The following is a 23058-nucleotide window of genomic DNA, read 5'->3' as shown; positions in this document are numbered from 1 at the left end:
GGAGGGAGGGAGCAAGAGAGAAAGCGAAAGAGAGAGTTTTAACTTTATTTTCCATTTGAAAGGAGGGAATAATACAGGGAGAAAGAGAAGGAACAGAAAGGGTATCAAGAGTAAGACAGGGCCTTTAACACAGTAAACAGCTGTAAGTAATGAGTGGGGCAGAAATCATAATACAGTGGTCTCTATGCCTAATGTAATGCTTTTTTCATTTGACTTAGGTTTTCTACATTGTGTATCTCTATCTTTTAAATCCTTACTGGTTTAGGAAGTAATGTTTTCAGAACTATGCATCTACTATATCCAGAAAGGAAAGATTAACTTAGTTCTCCAATAAGCATTTCTGAATGAAAAGTATCAATAGGATTATTCAGGCTTGGATCTCAGTTCTCATATCTGCGCTCTGGAGTCGTCTAAAAGTTGTCTACAGGGAAATATATTACTGAGTGACAGTGCAACCTTGTGCTCTAAAATGGATATTGCACCAGAGATGAGCCAATGCTTTTGAGTTATCTCGCTCTCATGAGAGTTTCGCTTCACTCAACTCAAAGTTCTCAAGAAGAATAAACTCAACTTTTCAGGTGGGCAGGACTAGATGGGGATCTAGGAAAAAGCTTGCATAGTCCTATAAATAGCATGCCAAATTCATGACATTAATAACAAACATTTACATTCGGATTCCGTATTTGTATTTGTTTTGATCTTATCTCATCACTGCAACTGCCAACGGGCTCGGGAGAGGCAAAGATCAAGTCACGACTCCTCCAAAACATGACCCGTCAAACCGCGCTCCTTAACACCCGCCCGCACCATTGTGTCGGAGGAAACACTGTTCAACTGACGACCGAAGTCAGCCTGCGGGCGCCCGGCGCACCACAAGGAGTCGCTAGAGCGCGATGAGCCAAGTAAAGTCCCCCCGGCCAAACCCTCCCCTAACCCAGACGCTGGGCCAATTGTGCACAGCCCTTTGTGACTCCTGGTCATGGCTGGTTGTGACACAGTCGGGGATCGAACCCGGGTCTGTAGTGCCACACAGGAGGCCTTGGATACTGTCTTTATAAGTACGTTATGAATAATTAAAAAATACAACATCCAAATGTAAATGTTTATTATTAGCTGAATATGACATTGATTCTGAACATAAGCAAGTGTATGTAAGTGTGTTACTCTTGAAGGGGCACGTGCACCTTTAGTGCTCTAAGTCCTGACATTTTGCCCTCCTATTAAAAGAGTTCCCTTATGATTGTCGAAGTTTTTTCTCACAATCAAACCAGAGTCTTGAAAAAAGTCCCCTCCCCTGCCCTTCCGCCAGTCCGTTGCTGCACTTGTTCTCTGCATAGTTCTTATGTGAAATGTGAAGCGTGACTAATTACCAGGCAACCTGGTGAGGTGATTTAGTTCAGTCACCTTCATTTCATCCCTTTGCTTTAATGCCATACCAATACACCAATACATAAACTCTGCTGCAAGTAAAACAACAGACCTCACCATTGCACAAGGCTGCTTGCCAAATCACACCCTATTCCCTATATAGTGCACTAACTTTGGCCAGATACCTATGGGACCTGGTCAAAAGCAGTGCACTAATAGAGTGCCATTTGGGATGCAAGACTGAGACACAAGCACACCCCAGGGCACTGTATAGTGAAAGGGGCCAACTCTTCAAGGTGATGGAGTGGGTCTATTGGCTCATAATGAAATGGACTATAGACTATATGACTAGAATAGTCAAATCAGCACCTTTAAATCATTAGCATGCCTGGTTATTCAGACAATAGCACAGAGAGAGATCTCTAGGGTGGATTACTATATTCATAGTAATCACCATTCTGGGAGCGATAACCACAGCTCCATACCTTACTAACTGTGGCCCTCGATAGAATGGCTCTTTTTATTTGACAGCTCTGAAAGACATACTGTATAGTGTCTGGGGGAACCGCCGGTGCAATAATAATTGACTGGAAGTATTTTCTTTTTTTATAATACACTGTAGCATGTTTTAATAGGAAATCGTAAACTGGAATTATCCTAAATGGTCTCGATGGGCTCTTACTTTTGGCTGGGTTTCTGGGTGAAGTGTATTAAAATCTCATTCTGAACTGTCGGTTTTGAAGTGGAGAAGTAAGTCCCCTGGTCTGGTGTAGTCTCCTACTTTATGGCTCTCTGTCTGTCACAGTTCTGCCTGCCTGACTGACTGACTGGGGTATGGTTACATAGTGTCTGGAGCAAGACAGACACACACACACAGTTACTGTCACTCAGGATTCTGTAGAAATGGTGAGAGGTTAGGGACGTTTGGGGATTGTAAGTGGCGGGTGACAGGGCAGCCCGCTGGAAGCTGGGTTCTGGCTAGGTTTCTGGGGGTAGCAGACAATGTTTTAGGTAAGGCCTGGACATGGACTGAGGAGGGTCAGTGATGCTGAGGCTAGTAATCAGGATACCAACTAGCACTCTGGCTGAGCTCAGTCAGGGCTGCATCTGATATGGCACCCTGAATGTAGTGCACTATAAAGTGAATAAGGGGCCTATTCTGAATCACCAGGGACTGAGCCATCAATAATACTGACCTCGAGGCACTCCAGAAGAGATGGGGGAAGAGGACAGTTTCCCCTGGCTGGTGCTAGGGATAACAGGGTAGGGTTAGGGACTGGTTGGGAACTGACCTGGAGGCACTCCAGAAGAGATGGGGGAAGAGGACAGTTTCCCCTGGCTGGTGCTAGGGATAACATGGTAGGGTTAGGGACTGGTTGGGAACTGACCTGGAGGTACTCCAGAAGAGATGGGGGAGGAGGACAGTTTCCCCTGGCTGGTGCTAGGGATAACATGGTAGGGTTAGGGACTGGTTGGGAACTGACCTGGAGGTACTCCAGAAGAGATGGTGGAGGAGGACAGTTGTCCCTGACCCTTGGAGGTCATGCCGGCCACCTCGATGGTGTAGGTGGTGAGGGCGGTCAGCCCTGTGACGCGGTACTCCAGGGTCACGTTGGGGAGGTAGTGGGTCACCCGTGTGTTGGTGCGGTTAAACTCCTCCCATGAGATACGGTAGCCTGGAACAGAGAATCAATCAAATTCATCAATAAATACAGTATTATTTGTGTAGAGTTTTTTTTTTTACCAATACGAACTGAGTCTAATAGAAGAGAAACAGAGGATATTGATGAACAGAGGGAGGTGTATAGGTGGCCAGATCGATCCATTGTGAATAAAGACAACTCTTAACATGAAGTGGGTCATCTTCTTCAGCTCTAATGTCTTTGGTGTGGCGTACCTGTGAGGACTCCATTCTTCTCTCCAGGTTCTCTCCAGCTCACTTTGAGAGAGGTGTCTAGGATATCTGTGAAGCTCAGGTGACCCACAGCCCCAGGAGCTAGAGAGGAGGGCACGGTGGTTATTATGATGAGAATGATAACACAATGGATCCCATGGAGCTCAAAGGCATTCACAATTATATAGATGTATTGTACTATATTGAATAGCAAACTGCATTTATTAAGTGTAATATGAAGAAATCATGAAAATGTGGCTTTTACACGTTGAACAGTCATTACAGCTACTAAAATAGGCAACATTTTACTTGGACAATAGCGTAATTACAAGTAGAGGCCCAGTACAGTATGGCCAACCAATTATCTCTTGAGAAAATGTGTCCCAATTATGTGTGGATGTGTGCAGAAACCCAAATGTAGCATACGCATTCATTAGATCTGTAGAACTAGGCTGTTAGGCTGTGCTGAATAATAGATTTGACCCAGTGGGCATGTTTCAGTATGATTGGCCATGTCCATTCAACAGTGTGTGTGTGTGTGTTGTGTGTTGTGTGTTGTGTGTGAGTGTGTGTGTATGTGTGTGTGTGTGTGTGTGTGTGTGTGTGTGTGTGTGTGTGTGTGTGTGTGTGTGTGTGTGTGTGTATGTGTGTGTGTGTGTGTGTGTGTGTGCGTGCATTTGGAACTCACTGTCTTCATGTGTCCTAAGGCCTTTAGCAGGGCTGCGGGGGCCATCCCCTGGTGTAGTGAAACAAAGCACAGAGGTGTAGTACTCTCTGAACTTCTTCAGCCCTATCACGTAGCCCACATGCACGCTATCCTGGAAGTTAGGTCTCACTGTAACCATGGTGACCTCCTCTTCCTGACCTGGCTCCCATGCCAACAGCTAGCAGAATGGGAAATGGGAACAGAGAAGGAAGAACGTGAGATCAAACTGGAAATAAGAAGTAAATGGTAGAACATAAACAGTAGAACATCTTATAGGACTGACTGGTTTTACCTTTAGCCCTCAATTTGATATTGTGAATGGGAACCAAAGTGCATCGGATACCATATTAACTCTTTCATTGCCCACAATTTACACCCCAAATTTGACCTAAATAGCACTGTTACTCTCCAAGTCTAATCATGTTCACATTTTGTTTAAACCAACTCTCCCCCCTTCCATGTGCTGTTGACCTACTCGGGGGTGTCATGTGGCATCATAACTATTATATGAATGGTTAGTGTCACTCTAAACATATTCTTGTCATTGAGTAAGCACTGGAAGCACAGTGTCTCCTGACCCCTCCTGTCTCAGCCTCCAGTATTTATGCTGCAGTAGTTCATGTGTCGGGGGGCTAGGGTCAGTTTGTTATATCTGGAGTACTTCTCCTGTCCTATCCGGTGTCCTGTGTGAATTTAAGTATGCTCTCTCTAATTCTCTCTTTCTCTCTTTCTTTCTCTCTCTCGGAGGACCTGAGCCCTAGGACCATGCCTCAGGACTACCTGACATGATGACTCCTTGCTGTCCCCAGTCTACCTTGCCGTGCTGCTGCTCCAGTTTCAACTGTTCTGCCTGCGGCTATGAAATCCTGACCTGTTCACCGGACGTGCAACCTGTCCCAGACCTATTATTTGACAATGCTGGTAATTTATGAACATTTGAACTTCTTGGCCATGTTCTGTTGTAATCTCCACCCAGCACAGCCAGAAGAGGACTGGACAACCCTCATAGCCTGGTTCCTCTCTAGGTTTCTTCCTACGTTTTGGCCTTTCTAGGGAGTTTTTCCTAACCAACGTGCTTCAACACCTGCATTGCTTGCTGTTTGGGGTTTTAGGCTGGGTTTCTGTACAGCACTTTGAGATATCAGCTGATGTATGAAGGGCTATATAAATACATTTGATTTGATTTGATTTGGAAGGCAGGGCTGGAATGAGTCCACAGAGAGAGAGAAAGAGATTGAAAGAGAAATGTAAACTGCGGTGTATAGCAGGTCTAATGTAGAGGGATTGCACACACATAACAGAATGGGAGTTAATGTACCGAGTGGTCAATTAGGTGATTAGACAAATACTACCCTTGGCAAATATATTGGGTCTATTTCAATCTTGGTTCCCAGGCTGTAAGTAGAGTTTGACTCTGGGAAAGAGTGTGCGGTGGGGTGGGTGTGTGAGCCAAATGTGGAATAAATGGATGCCCATTCTGCACACTCACTCATACAAAACACACACCTCATACAAAACACACACAAGCTATCGCGCACACACCTCATACAAAACACACACCTCATTCAAAACACACTCACTCATACAAAACACACACACACAAGCTATCACACACACACCTCATACAAAACACACACCTCATTCAAAACACACACAAGCTATCGCGCACACACCTCATACAAAACACACACCTCATTCAAAACACACTCACTCATACAAAACACACACACACAAGCTATCACACACACACCTCATACAAAACACACACCTCATTCAAAACACACACACACAAGCTATCACACACACACCTCATACAAAACACACACCTCATTCAAAACACACTCACTCATACAAAACACACACACACAAGCTATCGCACACACACCTCATACAAAACACACACCTCATTCAAAACACACTCACTCATACAAAACACAAAACACACTCACTCATACAAAACACAAAACACACACACAAGCTATCGCCTCATACTGACGAACAAGCACATACAGTACATTGGTTGTTCCACAAAATGAGTGCCTTTTGGACATGAAAACTTTTAAGAAATGAACTTTAAAATATATCTTCTGTCAACATTCAAGTGCATGGAGGAAATGTTTAGCCTACGGGAAACCACTTTTGCCATCTCAGGCATTAAAACACTGTGAGCTAAGAGCATTTTATCTGCACTTTCACTACACTGTCTGTCAACCCTGTAACTATTATTTAAAAGCATTTATTTGATAAATCCAACTTTCCTCATTGTTTAAGTATCCCTTCTACAAATAAACTCACATATAATATCAAACTGTTGGGCCGTTAACAGGGTTGACGATAATAGTTTTAGGTGAAGATCAGCCATTATTCCTCATGTGGTGAAGAGCATGGGAACACATGGTGTTCATGAAATGAGGAATTAGACATATGTTGCACACATCATATTCAAATTTTCCTAACATAAATTAAGCAAACAGACCACCTCAGTCATAGATGATGAAACAATTATAAATACACCAAAAAGAGAGAGATTTCCTTCCTTTTCCACCATGCTGTTCAGACGACCCAAACCATGTCACCTGCTGTGAATCATTTCCCTTGGTGGAATGGTACATTCTTTTAAAGGGGTAAATTGTTGCCATTACAGGGTTTACTTTAAAATGAGGGACAGACACAAATGAATCACTAATCACGTGGAATATAAATAATAGTCTTCAGAAATGACTGGCAAAGCAGCAAAATAACTAGGCCTTTACAATGATGGGAAATTGGGAAAATGTTTCTACAAAGTGGATTGAAATCTTCCTAGAACTGATACAGGGTTGATGGAGGAACATGTAACAAATGCTGAAATGTCACATTTTAGCCAGCCTTTATTCATATAAAAAAATCTGATTTATTAAATTCTCCGTGTGGTCTATGGTGCACTTCATTCAATATAACATGCTTTAAAATTCAATATTGGTGCACAATTTCTACTTAAAATATCAAAGGGACACAAAAGGGGGCTCCCGAGTGGCGCAGCGGTCTAAGGCACTGCATCTCAGGGGTAGGCCGTCATTGTAAATAAGAATTTGACAAGAGAAATAAACAGTAAACATCACCCTCCCTCCATCCCTCCCAGTAACCTCTCTCTTGGGACAGGCCCTGCAGTCAGAGAGAGTAGTGGCGCCTGAGATGTCCTGTTAGTGAACTCTCCAGAGAGAAACACAATGCATGTGTCATCACATCTCAAAGACTTTCTATAGAATTAAGTTCTAGTACAGCTGACTCTAAACAGTCATTCTCCATACAGCTCATTCTGATCCTATCAAGTACATCTGTAAATAACAAAACCAGCTTTCGTAACAGTATGGGCTGGAGAGATTGAACAAACGACTTCCAGATCTACTAAGCCACAAGATAGATAGCTGGTAAAATGCTCAGAAAATGAAAGTCAAAGAAACCAATTGGAAATTGGAAGCCATCTTTCACAATGGTTAGGAGTGGCATATCTCTTTCCCCTTGTGACACAGTATGAGACATGTACCAGCACCTAATGACAGGCTGTCTCTAACCTCGCAGCCATAGTTCTATCACCCATTAAATGGTACTGCCCTTAGTGCCATGGTGACTTGTGTCTATCACCCATTAGATGGTACTGCCCTTAGTGACAGGGTGACTTGTGTCTTATGATGTCCCTCACCTTGTATCCCTGGTTGATCCCGTTGATGAACTGAGGGTTAGGGGCGGCCCAGGTGATACGGATGGTTGTGGAGTTGACAGCCTCTGCCTGAACGTTACTGGGGGCTATAGTCGGCACTGAGGAAGATAAGTGAGAAAAAAGGAGAAGAGAGAATCAGAGAGAGAGAGAGAGAGAGAGAGAGAGAGAGAGAGAGAGAGAGAGCGAGAGAGAGAGAGAGAGAGAGAGAGAGAGAGAGAGAGGTGAGAGGAATGGATAGAGAGAACATGAGATTAAACTAAACACCTTATAGATTGGACAGCCTTGGCTGGAAGAATTTACAGTATGTGTCTATATCCCAGGTATTGCTATTGATTCTGCAGGACAGGGCAGGGATCGCCATATTCACTTCTTCACACCTTCCCTTCCCATGTAATGTACCATCCAGAGCTTACAGAGGACGCAATAGGAAGACATACCAGTATTCAGAAAGTAGTCAATGTATTCAGCAAGACTTCAATACTATGACATGCGTGTTAACTCCAAGTACTGACTGTGTTGTCTTCTCCATGAACGGTATCAAGAAAATATCCCTGTTGAACATCCTTCTTATATCCTCAAAACGGGCATGGGTATTTACTTGACAAGTTCATTTATGTGTCAAGTCATTAAATAGGTATACAAAGTTAACAACTCCACAGGTAAAATCCTTGCCATTATATTTATTTCCACATTGTCTAAGTATTTATCTGACTGACAAGCATAAGGACCAATGAGCAGAGACTATTCCAGCTCACATCTGACTGACAAGCATAAGGGCCAATGAGCAGTGAGTATCCAGGATCACTCACCTCCTTGCAACGTCCACTCAGTGACCTTGTGGCTGAAGGTTCCTAGCCCCGCCCAGTTGTAGGCTGCCACTTCGATCTCATAATTGGTCCAGATGATAAGATCTTCCAGGAGAAGGTTGGTCACGTCTGGTTTGGAGATGTTCTTACTCTGGTAGTCCACTGGAAGACCTGTCAGACGGTACCTGAGAGGAGAGATAGGGTAGGAGAGAATGAAGAGAGGGAGGAGAGAGGTTAGTCTGGTCTGTTTTGGAGATGTTGTTACTTTGATACTCCATCGGCAGACCTGTTAGACAATAACTGAGAAGGTAATCTAGTATGAGTCGATTGTAGTCACAAGGCCACCGAGGGTGCAGAAATTGAGCACAAATGGATTCTTACTCGGAGAACAAGGCATTCAACTCGTGCGTTTTTGTATCACGGTACCTGAGACACCGCGCCATTGTTTTCATACTAGGGACTGTAGTACATAACAGCTACAGTAGGGGGAAACAGAGCACAAGACTACAGCACTCGCCAGAGTGAGCAGATGACGATGACGACATTGGCTCTAACTCTAAAGGATTGGAATATCTACAGAATGCCTGCCGCCTTATTTGGTCTACACCATGACACAACCAGCAACAAACCTACTGTAAACTGAGTTTATCCTTATTGATAAACTGCCATAGACTACAACAGTAGGCCTACCCCCTAAACGACTCTTTCTCTCACATTAAACCACAGACAGTGGTTTTACTTCATTATGAACATGACTTCTTATGTTATGTGCTATCATACAAAATAACAACTCTCGTCCTTCATTCAGAGAACCAGGGTTATAGCAGCCAACCCATCCTGTCATCCCATGGTGTTGTGTTCTCACCGGACGCTGTAGCCTCTGAGGATCCCGTTCTGGTGGCTCTCTGGTGGGGGCTGCCATTGGATCATGATGGACTGGTTGGTGCGGCCGCTGGCGATCACGTTCTGGGGAGGAGCACTGGGAGGTTCCTCTGGTAGAGATACACTGCAGAGAGTGGCGATAGAGAGAGAAAGTAGGGAACAAGAGACAGATACAGATACAGAGAGAAATGAGGGGAAGAAAGAGGGATGTTTATCTGTCCAAAGAGGAGGGTCACATCACACACAGATTTCAATACTCCTAAGACTGTATTTTACGCTGTTGTCCCTGTTGATTTACTGATCTGGCAATGAACTGTGTCTCTCTACAACTATGAGAACCACTGTCTCTGTCATAACCTCTTTGTCTTGCCTCTCAGCATTCATCCTATCTACCTATTTCAGCTGTGGAAAAATAATCATTACGTCTTTTCCTAAAATATCCCCTACCGATGGAGACATAAGGTACCATGCCAGAGAGTGAAAAGGCTAAGACCACAGACCACAGTGCACCAGTCAGATGATGCTCAATCAATTAAATCCAGTAAAACCCTACAGTTTATTCCTACCCTGTCAAAACCAAAGAGAGAGATACTGTATGAAGCTTCTGAAGCGAGGCGGAGTTGAGATGAAATGGAAGCACAAAGTGCTCGATGTGAATCCCTGTGCTGTCGGGCGGGAGCGCCCTATGGCTCTTCTCTCAGCTGGAGATGGCTGGGGAGCCAACAGTTTGCATTTGAGCTGACGTGACTTGCTAGCCGGTGTAAGAGGACAGTTGCGCTATGGGCCCTGGTTAAAAAGTAGTGCACTATACAGGGAATAGCGTGCCACTTGGGATGCAGGGGGGGGGGGGGGGGGGTCGTTTTAAAGGAGACACACTGTACAATTTCCGAAGTGACTCAGGCTAGTGAAGCCAACCTGATCTCCACACTCTCCCGGGACACCCCCAAATCCCTCTCTGAGTGAGTGAGGTGGTGGTGTGTGTCTAGCTGCATCGGCTCAAATACTGTTCCTTCAGCAGATAAACACACACACGCACACACCATTGACAATGTGTACTGGGACAGGGGATCACACACTTGTTGTCTGGGAGACTGTGTGGGCTGTTATCAATGAATAGCATGATATAAGGGGCTTCGAAGGGGAGAGAAGGATCCTCTGAGGACCCTCACCTGCTTGCCCAAGCTCATGTACACGCTTACTAACTAACTAGCTAACTCACACAATTGTTCATTAATTTATCCACTCACCGGTCAGTCTCCTTGCTGAACTGTCCCTTTCCCACGTCATTGACGGCACACAGGCGGAACTGGTAGGAGCGTGCTGGGATGAGCCCACTGACTGTCACCGCGGTCGACTCAGGCTCTATGTTGGCCAGGAGGATAGCCCAGGGAGCGTCTAGGACAGGGAGAGAGAACAGACATACAATCAGCGGATGATCTAATCCTTATTCCTTCTATTCCTCTAACTAACAGTGGTTTCTTTTTTCTCATTCTATTTTTCTCATTCTACTCTCCTCCTCTAGTTGAATTTCTTTCCTCCCTGGCTACTCCTTGCCTGGCTACCTTTCCACATCGCTCCAGACAAAATGACGTTTTGGATTTGCCTCCCTCCCCTACGATTTCTAGAATGAGAATATTCTGACCCTTCTGACTGGTCCCAGAAACCAATGGGCTGGGGAAGAGCCTGCCTACATGATGGCGTCATCAACTTTGAAACTTTGATTGGTTAGATTTGTTAGAGATGATCCAATCGCTGATGAATGTGCTGTGGACAACACCCCTTCTTGAAGCAAACGACTTCTAGGATGGCAGATTCAGACTGAAAGTATGTAGCGCTCCGTAGAGCAGAGGATTAACTTCAGAGTCGTCTGGCAGGTGTCCATCTGAGATCACTCACTGTTCTCGGAGACCTCCAGGACGTAGTGGATTAGGGGGCTGTTCCCGTCAAAGGGTTTGGCCCATGTCAGGTTGATGGCCCTCTTCTCTGAGGAGCTCAGCAGAGACACAGGGTTCTCTGGGGCATAGGGCAGCTGCCTGTGAGGGGAAGATAGACAGATAGTCAGGGAGCTCATCAGAGAGGCGGGCAGACAGAGGAGATATGACTGGATTCGTTTTCCTAATCAATTCTTAGAGGTAAGAATCACTCAAAATCCTTCATTATGGGAACCTAAGAGAGAAGGGCAGAGAAGAAAAGAGAGATAGACAGACAGGAGCAGTGGTGTGTATTCATGGATGCCAAGGGAAGCGAGGCATCCCCCCAAAAATGACAAAAATGACAAAAACTTTAAATAATCGATCTTTCGTCTCTCTGTGTTTCATAGTTATCCTTCAATTCACAAGAGGCTGAATGTATCTCACAGGAGAAAGCCTCGGAGTGAGTGAAACAGCGCCCATCTGTCTCTCTACGTGTAGGTCATCTATCTGATACTGTCTGGTTCGAATGACTATGACGTTGTTGCCGTCCGTAGTAGAGGTCGACCGATTAAATCGGAATGGACGATTTATTGGGGCCGATTACAAGTTTTCATAACAATCGGTGATCGTCATTTTTGGACACCGATTGTGGCCGTTTAAAAAAAGAATGGCTGGTGGGCAGTATTGAGTAGCATGGATGAATAAGGTGCCTAAAGTAAACGGCCTGCTCCTTAGTCTCAGTTTCTAATATATGCATTGTATTATTAGTATTGGATAGAAAACACTCTAAAGTTTCTAAAACTGTTTGAATGATGTCTGTGAGTATAACAGAACTCATATTGGCAGGCAAAATCCTGAGTTGAAATCAAAACAAGAAGTCAGAAATCTGAGCTTTGTATGTATTCACCAGTCCCCAATGAAATCCCCTTGAGATATGAATGATGTTGCACTGCCTAGGGGTTCCACTAGATGTCAACCATCAATAGAAATTATAATGAGACTTCTATGATGTTGTGGGAGTGAATGATAGCAGAATCAGTCAGGTGTCTGGCAGTCAGCCATTTTCTGATCATGTTTATTCCTTGTGGTAGTCACTAGCGTTCCATTGCTCACGAAGACAAGAAGTACTCCGGTTGGAACTTTATTGAAGCTATATGTTAAAAACATCCTAATGATTGATTCTGTACTTAGTTTGAAATGTTTCTTCGACCGGTAATATCACTTTTTGAAGTTTTTGTCCGATATAACGCTGACCAGAATTAGCGTTTGGATATGTATACCAAACGCGCTAACAAAAAAAGGTATTTGGACATAAATAACGGACATTTTCGAACAAAACAAACATTTATTGTGGACCTGGGATTCCTGGAGTGCTTTCTGATGTAGATCATCAAAGGTAAGGGCATATTTATCATGTAATTTCTTGTTTATGTTGACGCCATCTTTGCGGCTGTGGTGTTGCATGCGTTCTTTTTCGGGTAAGTTTAAAAAAAAAATCTGACACAGCGGTTACATCAAGGAGAGGTATATCTATAATTCCATGTGTATAACTTGTATTATCATCTACATTTGTGATGAGTATTTCTGTTGAATGATGTGGCTATGCAAAATCACTGGATGTTTTTGGAACTAGTGAATCTAATACGCCAATGTAAACTCAGATTTTCTGATATAAATATGAACTTTATCTAACAAAACATGCATGTATTGTGTAACAAGTCCTATGAGTGTCATCTGATGACGCTCTAAACACCTGCCTTACATTGCACTCCACGAGGAGCCTGCATGGCAGGCTGACTACCTGTTACGCGAGGGTAGCAAGAAGCCAAGGTAAGTTGCTAGCTAGCTTTAAAAGTATCTTATAATAAAACAATCAACCTTAACATAATCACTAGTTAACTACACATGGTTGATGATATTACTAGTTCATCTAGCATGTCCTGCGTTGCATATAATCGATGCGGTGCCTGTTAATTTATCATCGAATCACAGCCTACTTCACCAAACGGGTGCCGATATAACAAGTGCATTCGCAAAAAAAGCACTGTCGTTGCACCAATGTACCTAACCATAAACATCAATGCCTTTCTTTAAATTCAATACACAAGTATATATTTTTAAACCTGCATATTTAGTTAATATTGCCTGCTAACATGACGTTCTTTTAACGAGGGAAATTGTGTCACTTCTCTTGCGTTCTGTGCAAGCAGTCAGGGTATGCAGCAGTTTGGGCCGCCTGGCTCGTTGTGAACTGTGTGAAGACCATTTATTCCTAACAAAGACTGTAATTAATTTGCCAGAATTGTACATAATTATGACATAACATTGAAGGTTGTACAGTGTAATTTCAACCAAATTGAACATGTTTAATTATTTATTTGAGGCGAGATTGATTTTATTGATGTATTATATTAAGTTAAAATAAAAGTGTTCATTCAGTATTGTTGTAATTGTCATTATTACAAATAAATAAATAAATACAAATCGGCCAATTAATCGGTATCGGCTTTTTTGGGTCGTCCAATAATCGGTATCGGCATTGAAAAATCATATTCGGTCGACCTCTAGCCCGTAGCATTGAAGGCAAGGGAAGCCAGCGAGCATTTGGCCTCCCTTGATAAAAAAAAAAGTAGACCAAAATTTAGCTCAACTGTGAATGGTCCTGGTGCACCAAAAAAAAAGTGTCAAGGGAAGCCAGCTTGGATTTTTGCTCTTATCAAATCACATTGAGAGCAATACGTCATTGACAGAAAAACTTGAATTGTTGCATCTCGTGTAGTTGTCCTCCAGTGGCTAGCTAGCTAGCTAAAATCATCCCTTTCCTGAATTAGCCATGGATGGAGATAGGGATTTGGTGTTACTTCATTCTCTGTACTGGCCAATGATTGTAATGGCGATTCAGATTCAACCATTAATTCATACATTGTTGTGCCCCTGGACTGAAAGGATGGAAGTTCAATATGTAGCTGTAGCAATATGTAGATGTAGAAGGCTAATGTTAACTAGCTAACGTTACCCATGATTGGAAGTTAGGCTAGCGAGCAAGCATTTTACCCAGGTAGCCTAGGACAACAAAATAGTGATAGACCGTTTCGTCAACATGAAAGAGAGGAGGATGGCATTAGTGGGAGTCAACATGTTTTTTTACTTGCACGAACGCACACACACACACACACACACACGAATCAGAACCATGGAAATTGTTTTTAGTCTATTTTAGTCACTGTATTAGATTAAGCAGAAGTGATTTGATGATGAAATGTTGAAGTTGAAATGGTACTGGAATAGTGGAGGCAGCTCCTGTTTTCTTTGTGATTTGCTGTAATTCTGTGTGGTTCTAAATCAATAGTTGTTTAGCGGTCCGAAACTGTCGGAAACATTAACTTGCTTGACCATTCTGTAGATCATGTTACTGTAGATGCAATATGCTTTGTGGACTTCACTGGACAGGGGGGGGGGGGGATTTGCTTCCCCAGTGATTTTACCCACGCACCGCTACTGCCTACTGGACAAGAGCGGGGTGAAACAGGTGAGAGACAGGAGACAGGAGTGGTGAGTGTGTGTCTCCGGGGCCAAATTTCACTGTCTTCAGAGTCTGAAAATGAGTCAGAGGTGGAGAAAGAAGTTGAGGTGTGCAAAAAGTCAGAAAGTTTGACAATGTTGAAGGTGAGAAACAGAAAACAGCGTCCGTGCGTGCTTGTGTTAAAATGAGAACAAGATATTTAGAGAGAATTTCAAAAAGGCCATCACGAGGAGAAAAGAGAAAAAAACACAGCATCTCTTGTTCACCACAGGATGAGCATGAAAGAGAGGGAGAGAAAACAAGAGGACGATAAAAAGGGAGATCGAGATATGTCGATGGTGTTACCTGACTCGGAGGTGTGCGCTGCGTGAGTCGTTGCCCCCTACAGAGGTGACCCTGCAGGTGTAGGTCCCGATGTCACCTGACCAGGTCTGGGAGATGTGAAGGGTACCATCAGAGTCCAGCCGGATACGGGGGATAGACTGGGCGTTGATGACCGAGCCCTCCTTCTCCCATACATACCTACAGTATAACACACAGTTAGTTTGGATGTTAGTTACCATTGGTCAACTACACGGAAAATAACAGAAAAAGTATGTGGACAGCTGCTACATGCTTCAGCACTCGGCGGTCCTGTTCTGTGAGCTTGTGTGGCCTACCACTATGCGGCTAAGCAGTTGTTGCTCTAGAAGTTTTCACTTCACAATAACAGCACTTACAGTTGACCGGGTCAGCTCTAGCAGGGCAGAAATTTGACTAACTGACTTGTTGGAAAGGTGGCATCTTATGAAAGTCACTGAGCTCTTCAGTAAGGCCATTCTACTGCCAGTGTTTGTCTATGGAGATTGCATGTCAGCGTGCTCGATTTTATACACCTGTCAGCAACTGGTGTGGCTGAAATAGCCGAACCCACTAATTTGAAGGGGTGACCACATACTTATGGCCATGTAGTGTACATGTACAATAGAAGATTATCTGAACGACTTTGTGCCAGTTTGAAGTGTGTGGTTCCAAAGCGTCAATCAATATTTTCCCTCTTGCACGCATTCTCTCTGCTATATAAACACACTATCACACATCCACACAAGGACACACTCGCACACACACACACAAAGTGGGGTACTAATTGCTGCTGTGTGTGTGTATGTGTCAGAAAAATCAGAAGAATCCCCCTGACGGTTCGCTTTTCATTAAAAGGCAAGTCCAGGGCTATTATAGGCTCCTTTCATCTCTCACACTTTGACTGTAGCCAAGCACAACAGCAGGATACTGGGCAGGAAAACACTGTCTCTGACACTAGCATATCAAAAGACTGATTCAAACACATCACAAATGATCAGCTCAAATGCATAGCACACACACACACACACACACACACACACACACACACACAGTCATCGAGAGAGATCGAGAGCGAGATCTGAATACTGACAGCTATTGAACTTGACTATACTTTGTATTAGTGTCCTACGTCACACAGATCAATAGTTTTAGACTGTGGTGTTATTGTAGGACAGGTGGGAAGGTGCTGTATGTGTGTTGCTTCTTAACATGCACAGCAGGTGTAGTCTCGGGCCTCTGTGACCTTGTCACTTTGTGCATTGTTAGTGTGTGCTGTTGTATGTAAGGTTGGAGAAAAGTGTACGTGTGTTAATGCTGAGCGATCAGTGCTTTTTTAAGGTTGGTTTGGTTTCGTCTTGATTGTTTAAAAAATTATCACAGTTTTCAATTTTGGTTTCAATTATTTTTTGGGTAATTAAATGCACAATGCATTATGTGGGTTGAATGCTGTAACAACACAGAATAAAACAAGTAGTAAAAGTCCCATAATGGTAGTGTCTGCACATTACTGCTTATTAATTATTAACCATCATTTACTCACATTACTTTAATAAAATATTTCAGTTGTTGTATATGTTATATTTGTTTTATATGATGACTTTATTATTTCATTCCAAGTCATCATCTCACCTCTATAGAGCTGCTGCCTACGTTGTCTGACAAAATCACTATTTTAGTAGTTCTTCAAAGTAAATAGGGCATACTTTAATGACTGCTGAATACCAACTATCAATCACTTACATCCTGTATTTTCAGCTAGAGATACCTCGAAACAACAGCTTTCTATCCCTCTCCATCACACATTCTTCTGTCTCTTCTCTCCGGGTCTGTCTGACACTAACCTAACGTAGCAGGGGCCTCAGGAACACACAGACCGGACAAGTAGGCGCGCAATTGAAAATGGTACTTGTAGTTAATGATGCAAAACACATTGTAAATTTTGCTCTAAACTATGTAGAATCTTAGCCTTTGGAGACTACATCTCCCTACTACATCGCACAGGTTAATCTTTAGAGAAATAATTGAGCAATGTTGTTCACGAGTTGTTTAAAAACGGAAAAATAAGCCACATTTTGGTTAATCGCTCAGCACTATTCTGTGCTTCTATGTGTGTGTCTCTCTGTGTTTGTGTGTTGGTCGGTGGGTGGTTTGGTTGGTGGATGTGTGTGTGTGTGTGTGCATTTGTGTCACTGTACATCGTGATTGGTGTGTGATCTCCTACCTAACGGTGACACTGGGGTCGTGTGTAACTCCACAGGTCATGGTGGCCTTGGTGCCTTTGATGACACTCTGGTCCTGAGGGGGAGTGTTGATACGTGTACGAGCTGTAGGGGAGAGAGAGAGTGGATGCATGAACACACATGTTCTGATTTCGCCGAGTGGCACATTTTGTCCCTGGATCAAGTCCATCAACCAATCAGATAATAGTCTGCTATGTGACATCATCAACATGTGCAAGATTTAGCGAGTCTCACCTAAGGACCGACGCAGTGCACAAGACACTCCCTCCTCCCACCTACACACACACACACTCACCCCACACCAACAGGTCAGCAGCAGCCTCGTCTATGCCCCGGGAGTTGCTGGCCATGCAGGTATAGGTGCCAGCATCTGATAAGTGGGAGGGAGAGATGAGCAGGCTGCCTGACTCCAGCAGGGTGAACCTGGGCAGCTGGACAGAACCACTGGCCAGGACACGCTCACCTGGGGGTAGAGAGAGAGAGAAAGTGAGAAAGAGTGGGAAAGAGAGAGAGAAAGAGAGAGAGAGAAACACAGTTAATTGGGGACACTCATATGTGTTTTTGTAATTGACCTCTGATGTCTTGTTGGGTTTGGGAAATGTAGGAGATGCTGGGGAAACTGATTGTGGTAACTGATTGATTGATTGTTACTATTTATTGATTTAATTTTGTATTCAATGTTAATTGGCAAAAGAGACCTGTGGCCCAATATCGCTGCCCACACCTGCCCATCCGTCCAGCTTCACTACTCTGGACGGCTCTGACTTAGAATGCGTGGACAACTACAAATACCTACAGTGCCTTGCGAAAGTATTCGGCCCCCTTGAACTTTGCGACCTTTTGCCACATTTCAGGCTTCAAACATAAAGATATAAAACTGTATTTTTTTGTGAAGAATCAACAACAAGTGGGACACAATCATGAAGTGGAACGACATTTATTGGATATTTCAAACTTTTTTAACAAATCAAAAACTGAAATATTGGGCGTGCAAAATTATTCAGCCCCCTTAAGTTAATACTTTGTAGCGCCACCTTTTGCTGCGATTACAGCTGTAAGTCGCTTGGGGTATGTCTCTATCAGTTTTGCACATCGAGAGACTGACATTTTTTCCCATTCCTCCTTGCAAAACAGCTCGAGCTCAGTGAGGTTGGATGGAGAGCATTTGTGAACAGCAGTTTTCAGTTCTTTCCACAGATTCTCGATTGGATTCAGGTCTGGACTTTGACTTGGCCATTCTAACACCTGGATATGTTTATTTTTGAACCATTCCATTGTAGATTTTGCTTTATGTTTTGGATCATTGTCTTGTTGGAAGACAAATCTCCGTCCCAGTCTCAGGTCTTTTGCAGACTCCATCAGGTTTCCTTCCAGAATGGTCCTGTATTTGGCTCCATCCATCTTCCCATCAATTTTAACCATCTTCCCTGTCCCTGCTGAAGAAAAGCAGGCCCAAACCATGATGCTGCCACCACCATGTTTGACAGTGGGGATGGTGTGTTCAGCTGTGTTGCTTTTACGCCAAACATAACGTTTTGCATTGTTGCCAAAAAGTTCAATTTTGGTTTCATCTGACCAGAGCACCTTCTTCCACATGTTTGGTGTGTCTCCCAGGTGGCTTGTGGCAAACTTTACACAACACTTTTTATGGATATCTTTAAGAAATGGCTTTCTTCTTGCCACTCTTCCATAAAGGCCAGATTTGTGCAATATACGACTGATTGTTGTCCTATGGACAGAGTCTCCCACCTCAGCTGTAGATCTCTGCAGTTAATCCAGAGTGATCATGGGCCTCTTGGCTGCATCTCTGATCAGTCTTCTCCTTGTATGAGCTGAAAGTTTAGAGGGGCCAGGTCTTGGTAGATTTGCAGTGGTCTGATACTCCTTCCATTTCAATATTATCGCTTGCACAGTGCTCCTTGGGATGTTTAAAGCTTGGGAAATCTTTTTGTATCCAAATCCGGCTTTAAACTTCTTCACAACAGTATCTCGGACCTGCCTGGTGTGTTCCTTGTTCTTCATGATGCTCTCTGCGCTTTTAACGGACCTCTGAGACTATCACAGTGCAGGTGCATTTATACGGAGACTTGATTACACACAGGTGGATTGTATTTATCATCATTAGTCATTTAGGTCAACATTGGATCATTCAGAGATCCTCACTGAACTTCTGGAGAGAATTTGCTGCACTGAAAGTAAAGGGGCTGAATAATTTTGCACGCCCAATTTTTCAGTTTTTGATTTGTTAAGAAAGTTTGAAATATCCAATAAATGTCATTCCACTTCATGATTGTGTCCCACTTGTTGTTGATTCTTCACAAAAAAATACAGTTTTATATCTTTATGTTTGAAGCCTGAAATGTGGCAAAAGGTCGCAAAGTTCAAGGGGGCCGAATACTTTCGCAAGGCACTGTATATTTCACTGGTCACCCCCAAAGCCAATTCCTCCTTCGGCCGCCATTCCTTCCAGTTCTCTGCTGCCAATGACTGGAACGAACTACAAAAATCACTGAAGCTGGAGACTCATGTTTCCCTTACTAGCTTTAAGCATCAGCTGTCAGAGCAGCTCACAGATCACTGCACCTGTACATAGCCCATATGTAAATAGCCCATCCAACTACCTCATCCCCATACTGTTATTTATTTGATTTATTTTGCTCCCATTTTGCACCCCAGTATCTCTACTTGCACACTTATCACTCCAGTGTTAATGCTATATTGTCATTACTTTGCCACCATGGCCTATTAATTGCCTTACTTCTCTTATCCTACCTCATTTGCACACACTGTATATATATTTTTCTATTGTATTATTGACTGTATGTTTGTTTATTCCATGAGAACTGTGTTGTTATTTGTGTCGCACTGCTTTGCTTTATATTTGCCAGGTCGCAGTTGTAAATGAGAACTTGTTCTCAACTGGCCTACCTGGTTAAATAATATGACTCTGCTTAAATAAAGGTTAAATAAAAAACGTAATAAACTAATAGCTGGTATTAGTCTGCATGAGCTAGATAGACTGGTACCATGGGATATACTGTGGATTCATCCAGCCTTTTGCAGATATTTGAGTAATGTTATGATTGGACATTATTCAATCATAATGGAAAAAACATATTGTGAATGTCTGCTTCTCCCCTATGACACAGTGTGTGCCTGGTGGAGGGGTGCAGTGGAGAGAGTCTGACCTTTCTGCCAGGTGATGGCCGGTCTGGGAGCTCCTGATGTTTCACAGTGGAGGATGATTGACATGCCATCAATCACTGTACTGTCGGATGGCCCAGCTGTGATGTTAGGGGCGATGCCTGAGGGGAGACACACACGTACGCGCACACACGAGAGACGGAGAGAGAGCAGGTTAGAGACACAGACAACACATACTGTTGAGAGAGAAGGTACGGTGGAGGTCAATTTTTGTTGTTGAAAAAAAGACATACAAACACACGCATGTACACGGGCACACACACACACACACACACACACACACCCCTTCAGACACATTGATTGGAAGCACAAAGGCAGGCAGAGGGTTACAGAGAGGTGAGGGAAAGAAGTTGTCTTCAATAGGAACTCATCAAACCCCTCCAGACATTAATGGCTGTGTCTGAGACAGACTTTTTCTCTGTACTGGATCTGTGTTCAGCGAGCACTTTGTAGCTCTAACACTCCCAGGATCAACACAGCAGTCATTCCCCTTCATACCATCCCCTCACAATCCAGAAGGAAAGAGAGAGAGGGAGGGAGTGAAGGAAAAGGGAAAAGACAGGTTGACAAAGCCTTCTCCCCCGTTCACAACAGCCAATTAATCAAAGTCTTAGAAGATGACATCAGAACATGCCACTCGTAGAAGTGACAGAGAGAGAGAGAGAAAGAGAGGAAGGTAAAGAAAGAGAGTTAGTAGAAAGAGAAGGGAGGTGTACGTGAAACACCGATAGAGAACAGGGAGGGCTAGGGAGAGCAGCAATAAACCAGGTAGGCTGAGACAGATTAGAGGACGGTGCTTCAGGTAGCGAGAGGGAGGGGTGTACTAACAGAACCATTCATTCATTCGGATAACAGGGTTGAAATAAGTGGTACACATCAACGCAGGAAGTATGTAGAATGAATGAGTAAAGGGAGCGCGAGGACTGAGACGGTGAGTAAAAAGAATAAAAAGAACAGCATGGAGACTCACTAGTGACAGCCAGGTAGGTGTTGGTCTGCACCTCTCCAGCTAGATTCCGGGCGAAACACTGGAACATTCCTGTGTCGTCGGGCAGAAGGCCGTTGACCTGCAGACTGCCTCCCACCAACACCCTGTACCTCGGGGTCTTCACCGGACTGATGGGCACCGCATCCTTATACCACACAATGTCTGGCTGAGGCACACCTAGAGGAGGGAGAGAGGTAGTTATGTACTGGAAAAGTGGTAAACACACTTTTGTCCTGGATATGTGGGGATATATAATCAAACACACACATACCTGGATATGTGGATATGAGGGGATATATAATAAAACACACACATGTGGATATGTGGATATGAGGGGATATATAATCAAACACACACATATGTGGATATGTGGGGACAGAAATACACACACATAAACACAGACAGATACACATGTGATCATGCTCTGAACTCGTACATGTGTGTCCATACGGACACATATGAATGCATATGCATACACACAGATACCCAGAAATGTGCACGTCTCACCTCGTGCCTGGCAGGGGATATCCACCACTTTCTCCATCTCGGCAGTAATGTGTTTCTCTGGTTCCTTCACAAACTGGGGGGGCTCTGAAAGAGAGACATTAGCAGGATTTACGCAAAACACATGTTTCTCAAGATATGATTTGGCCATTCAGAATCATAAATTCATGAACACAGATCAAACTAAACTAATGCATACCTTGAACATGTAAGAATGCCCCAGATTCTCAAGCTGTACATGTAATTAGGCCCCTAAGAGGCCACAGAGTCTTACCTTGTACATGTAGGTAGGCCCCAGATATATTCTTACCTTGAACATGTAGTTAGGCCCCATATATATTCTTACCTTGAACATGTAGGTAGGCCCCAGATATATTCTTACCTTGAACATGTAGGTAGGCCCCAGATATATTCTTACCTTGAACATGTAGGTAGGCCCCAGATATATTCTTACCTTGAACATGTAGGTAGGCCCCAGATATATTCTTACCTTGAACATGTAGGTAAGCCCCAGATATATTCTTACCTTGTACATGTAGGTAGGCCCCAGATATATTCTTACCTTGAACATGTAGGTAGGCCCCAGATATATTCTTACCTTGAACATGTAGGTAGGCCCCAGATATATTCTTACCTTGAACATGTAGGTAGGCCCCAGATATATTCCTTACCTTGAACATGTAGGTAGGCCCCAGATATATTCTTACCTTGAACATGTAGGTAAGCCCCAGATATATTCTTACCTTGAACATGTAGGTAGGCCCCAGATATATTCTTACCTTGAACATGTAGGTAGGCCCCAGATATATTCTTACCTTGAACATGTAGGTAGGCCCCAGATATATTCTTACCTTGAACATGTAGGTAGGCCCCAGATATATTCTTACCTTGAACATGTAGGTAGGCCCCAGATATATTCTTACCTTGAACATGTAGGTAGGCCCCAGATATATTCTTACCTTGAACATGTAGGTAAGCCCCAGATATA

The 23058-nt window shown here is 43.5% G+C and overlaps 1 protein-coding gene across 3 annotated transcripts in view; it reads right to left on the bottom strand.

Annotated features, from left to right (window-relative positions):
* The window catches only part of LOC149974555 (protein sidekick-2-like), a 461666-nt gene that overhangs the window by 47094 nt on the left and 391514 nt on the right, over window positions 1-23058 (bottom strand). For all 3 annotated transcript variants that reach the window (XM_090212862.1, XM_090212863.1, XM_090212865.1), the window contains exons 8-21: window positions 22074-22157; window positions 21549-21743; window positions 20563-20679; window positions 17670-17837; window positions 17356-17458; window positions 15138-15314; window positions 11253-11389; window positions 10604-10751; window positions 9340-9480; window positions 8478-8659; window positions 7651-7766; window positions 3951-4146; window positions 3266-3364; window positions 2853-3044 (exon numbers count right to left, since the gene is read on the bottom strand). In XM_090212862.1, the coding sequence (XP_090068988.1) occupies window positions 2853-3044; window positions 3266-3364; window positions 3951-4146; window positions 7651-7766; window positions 8478-8659; window positions 9340-9480; window positions 10604-10751; window positions 11253-11389; window positions 15138-15314; window positions 17356-17458; window positions 17670-17837; window positions 20563-20679; window positions 21549-21743; window positions 22074-22157 (2055 nt within the window). The remainder of the gene's footprint in view (window positions 1-2852; window positions 3045-3265; window positions 3365-3950; window positions 4147-7650; window positions 7767-8477; window positions 8660-9339; window positions 9481-10603; window positions 10752-11252; window positions 11390-15137; window positions 15315-17355; window positions 17459-17669; window positions 17838-20562; window positions 20680-21548; window positions 21744-22073; window positions 22158-23058) is intronic.

Source organism: Oncorhynchus mykiss, chromosome 20 (genome assembly GCF_057628025.1).
Source record: "Oncorhynchus mykiss isolate SJ-2025 chromosome 20, ASM5762802v1, whole genome shotgun sequence".
NCBI lineage: Eukaryota > Metazoa > Chordata > Actinopteri > Salmoniformes > Salmonidae > Oncorhynchus > Oncorhynchus mykiss.
This window is presented reverse-complemented; position numbering and strand designations above follow the sequence as displayed.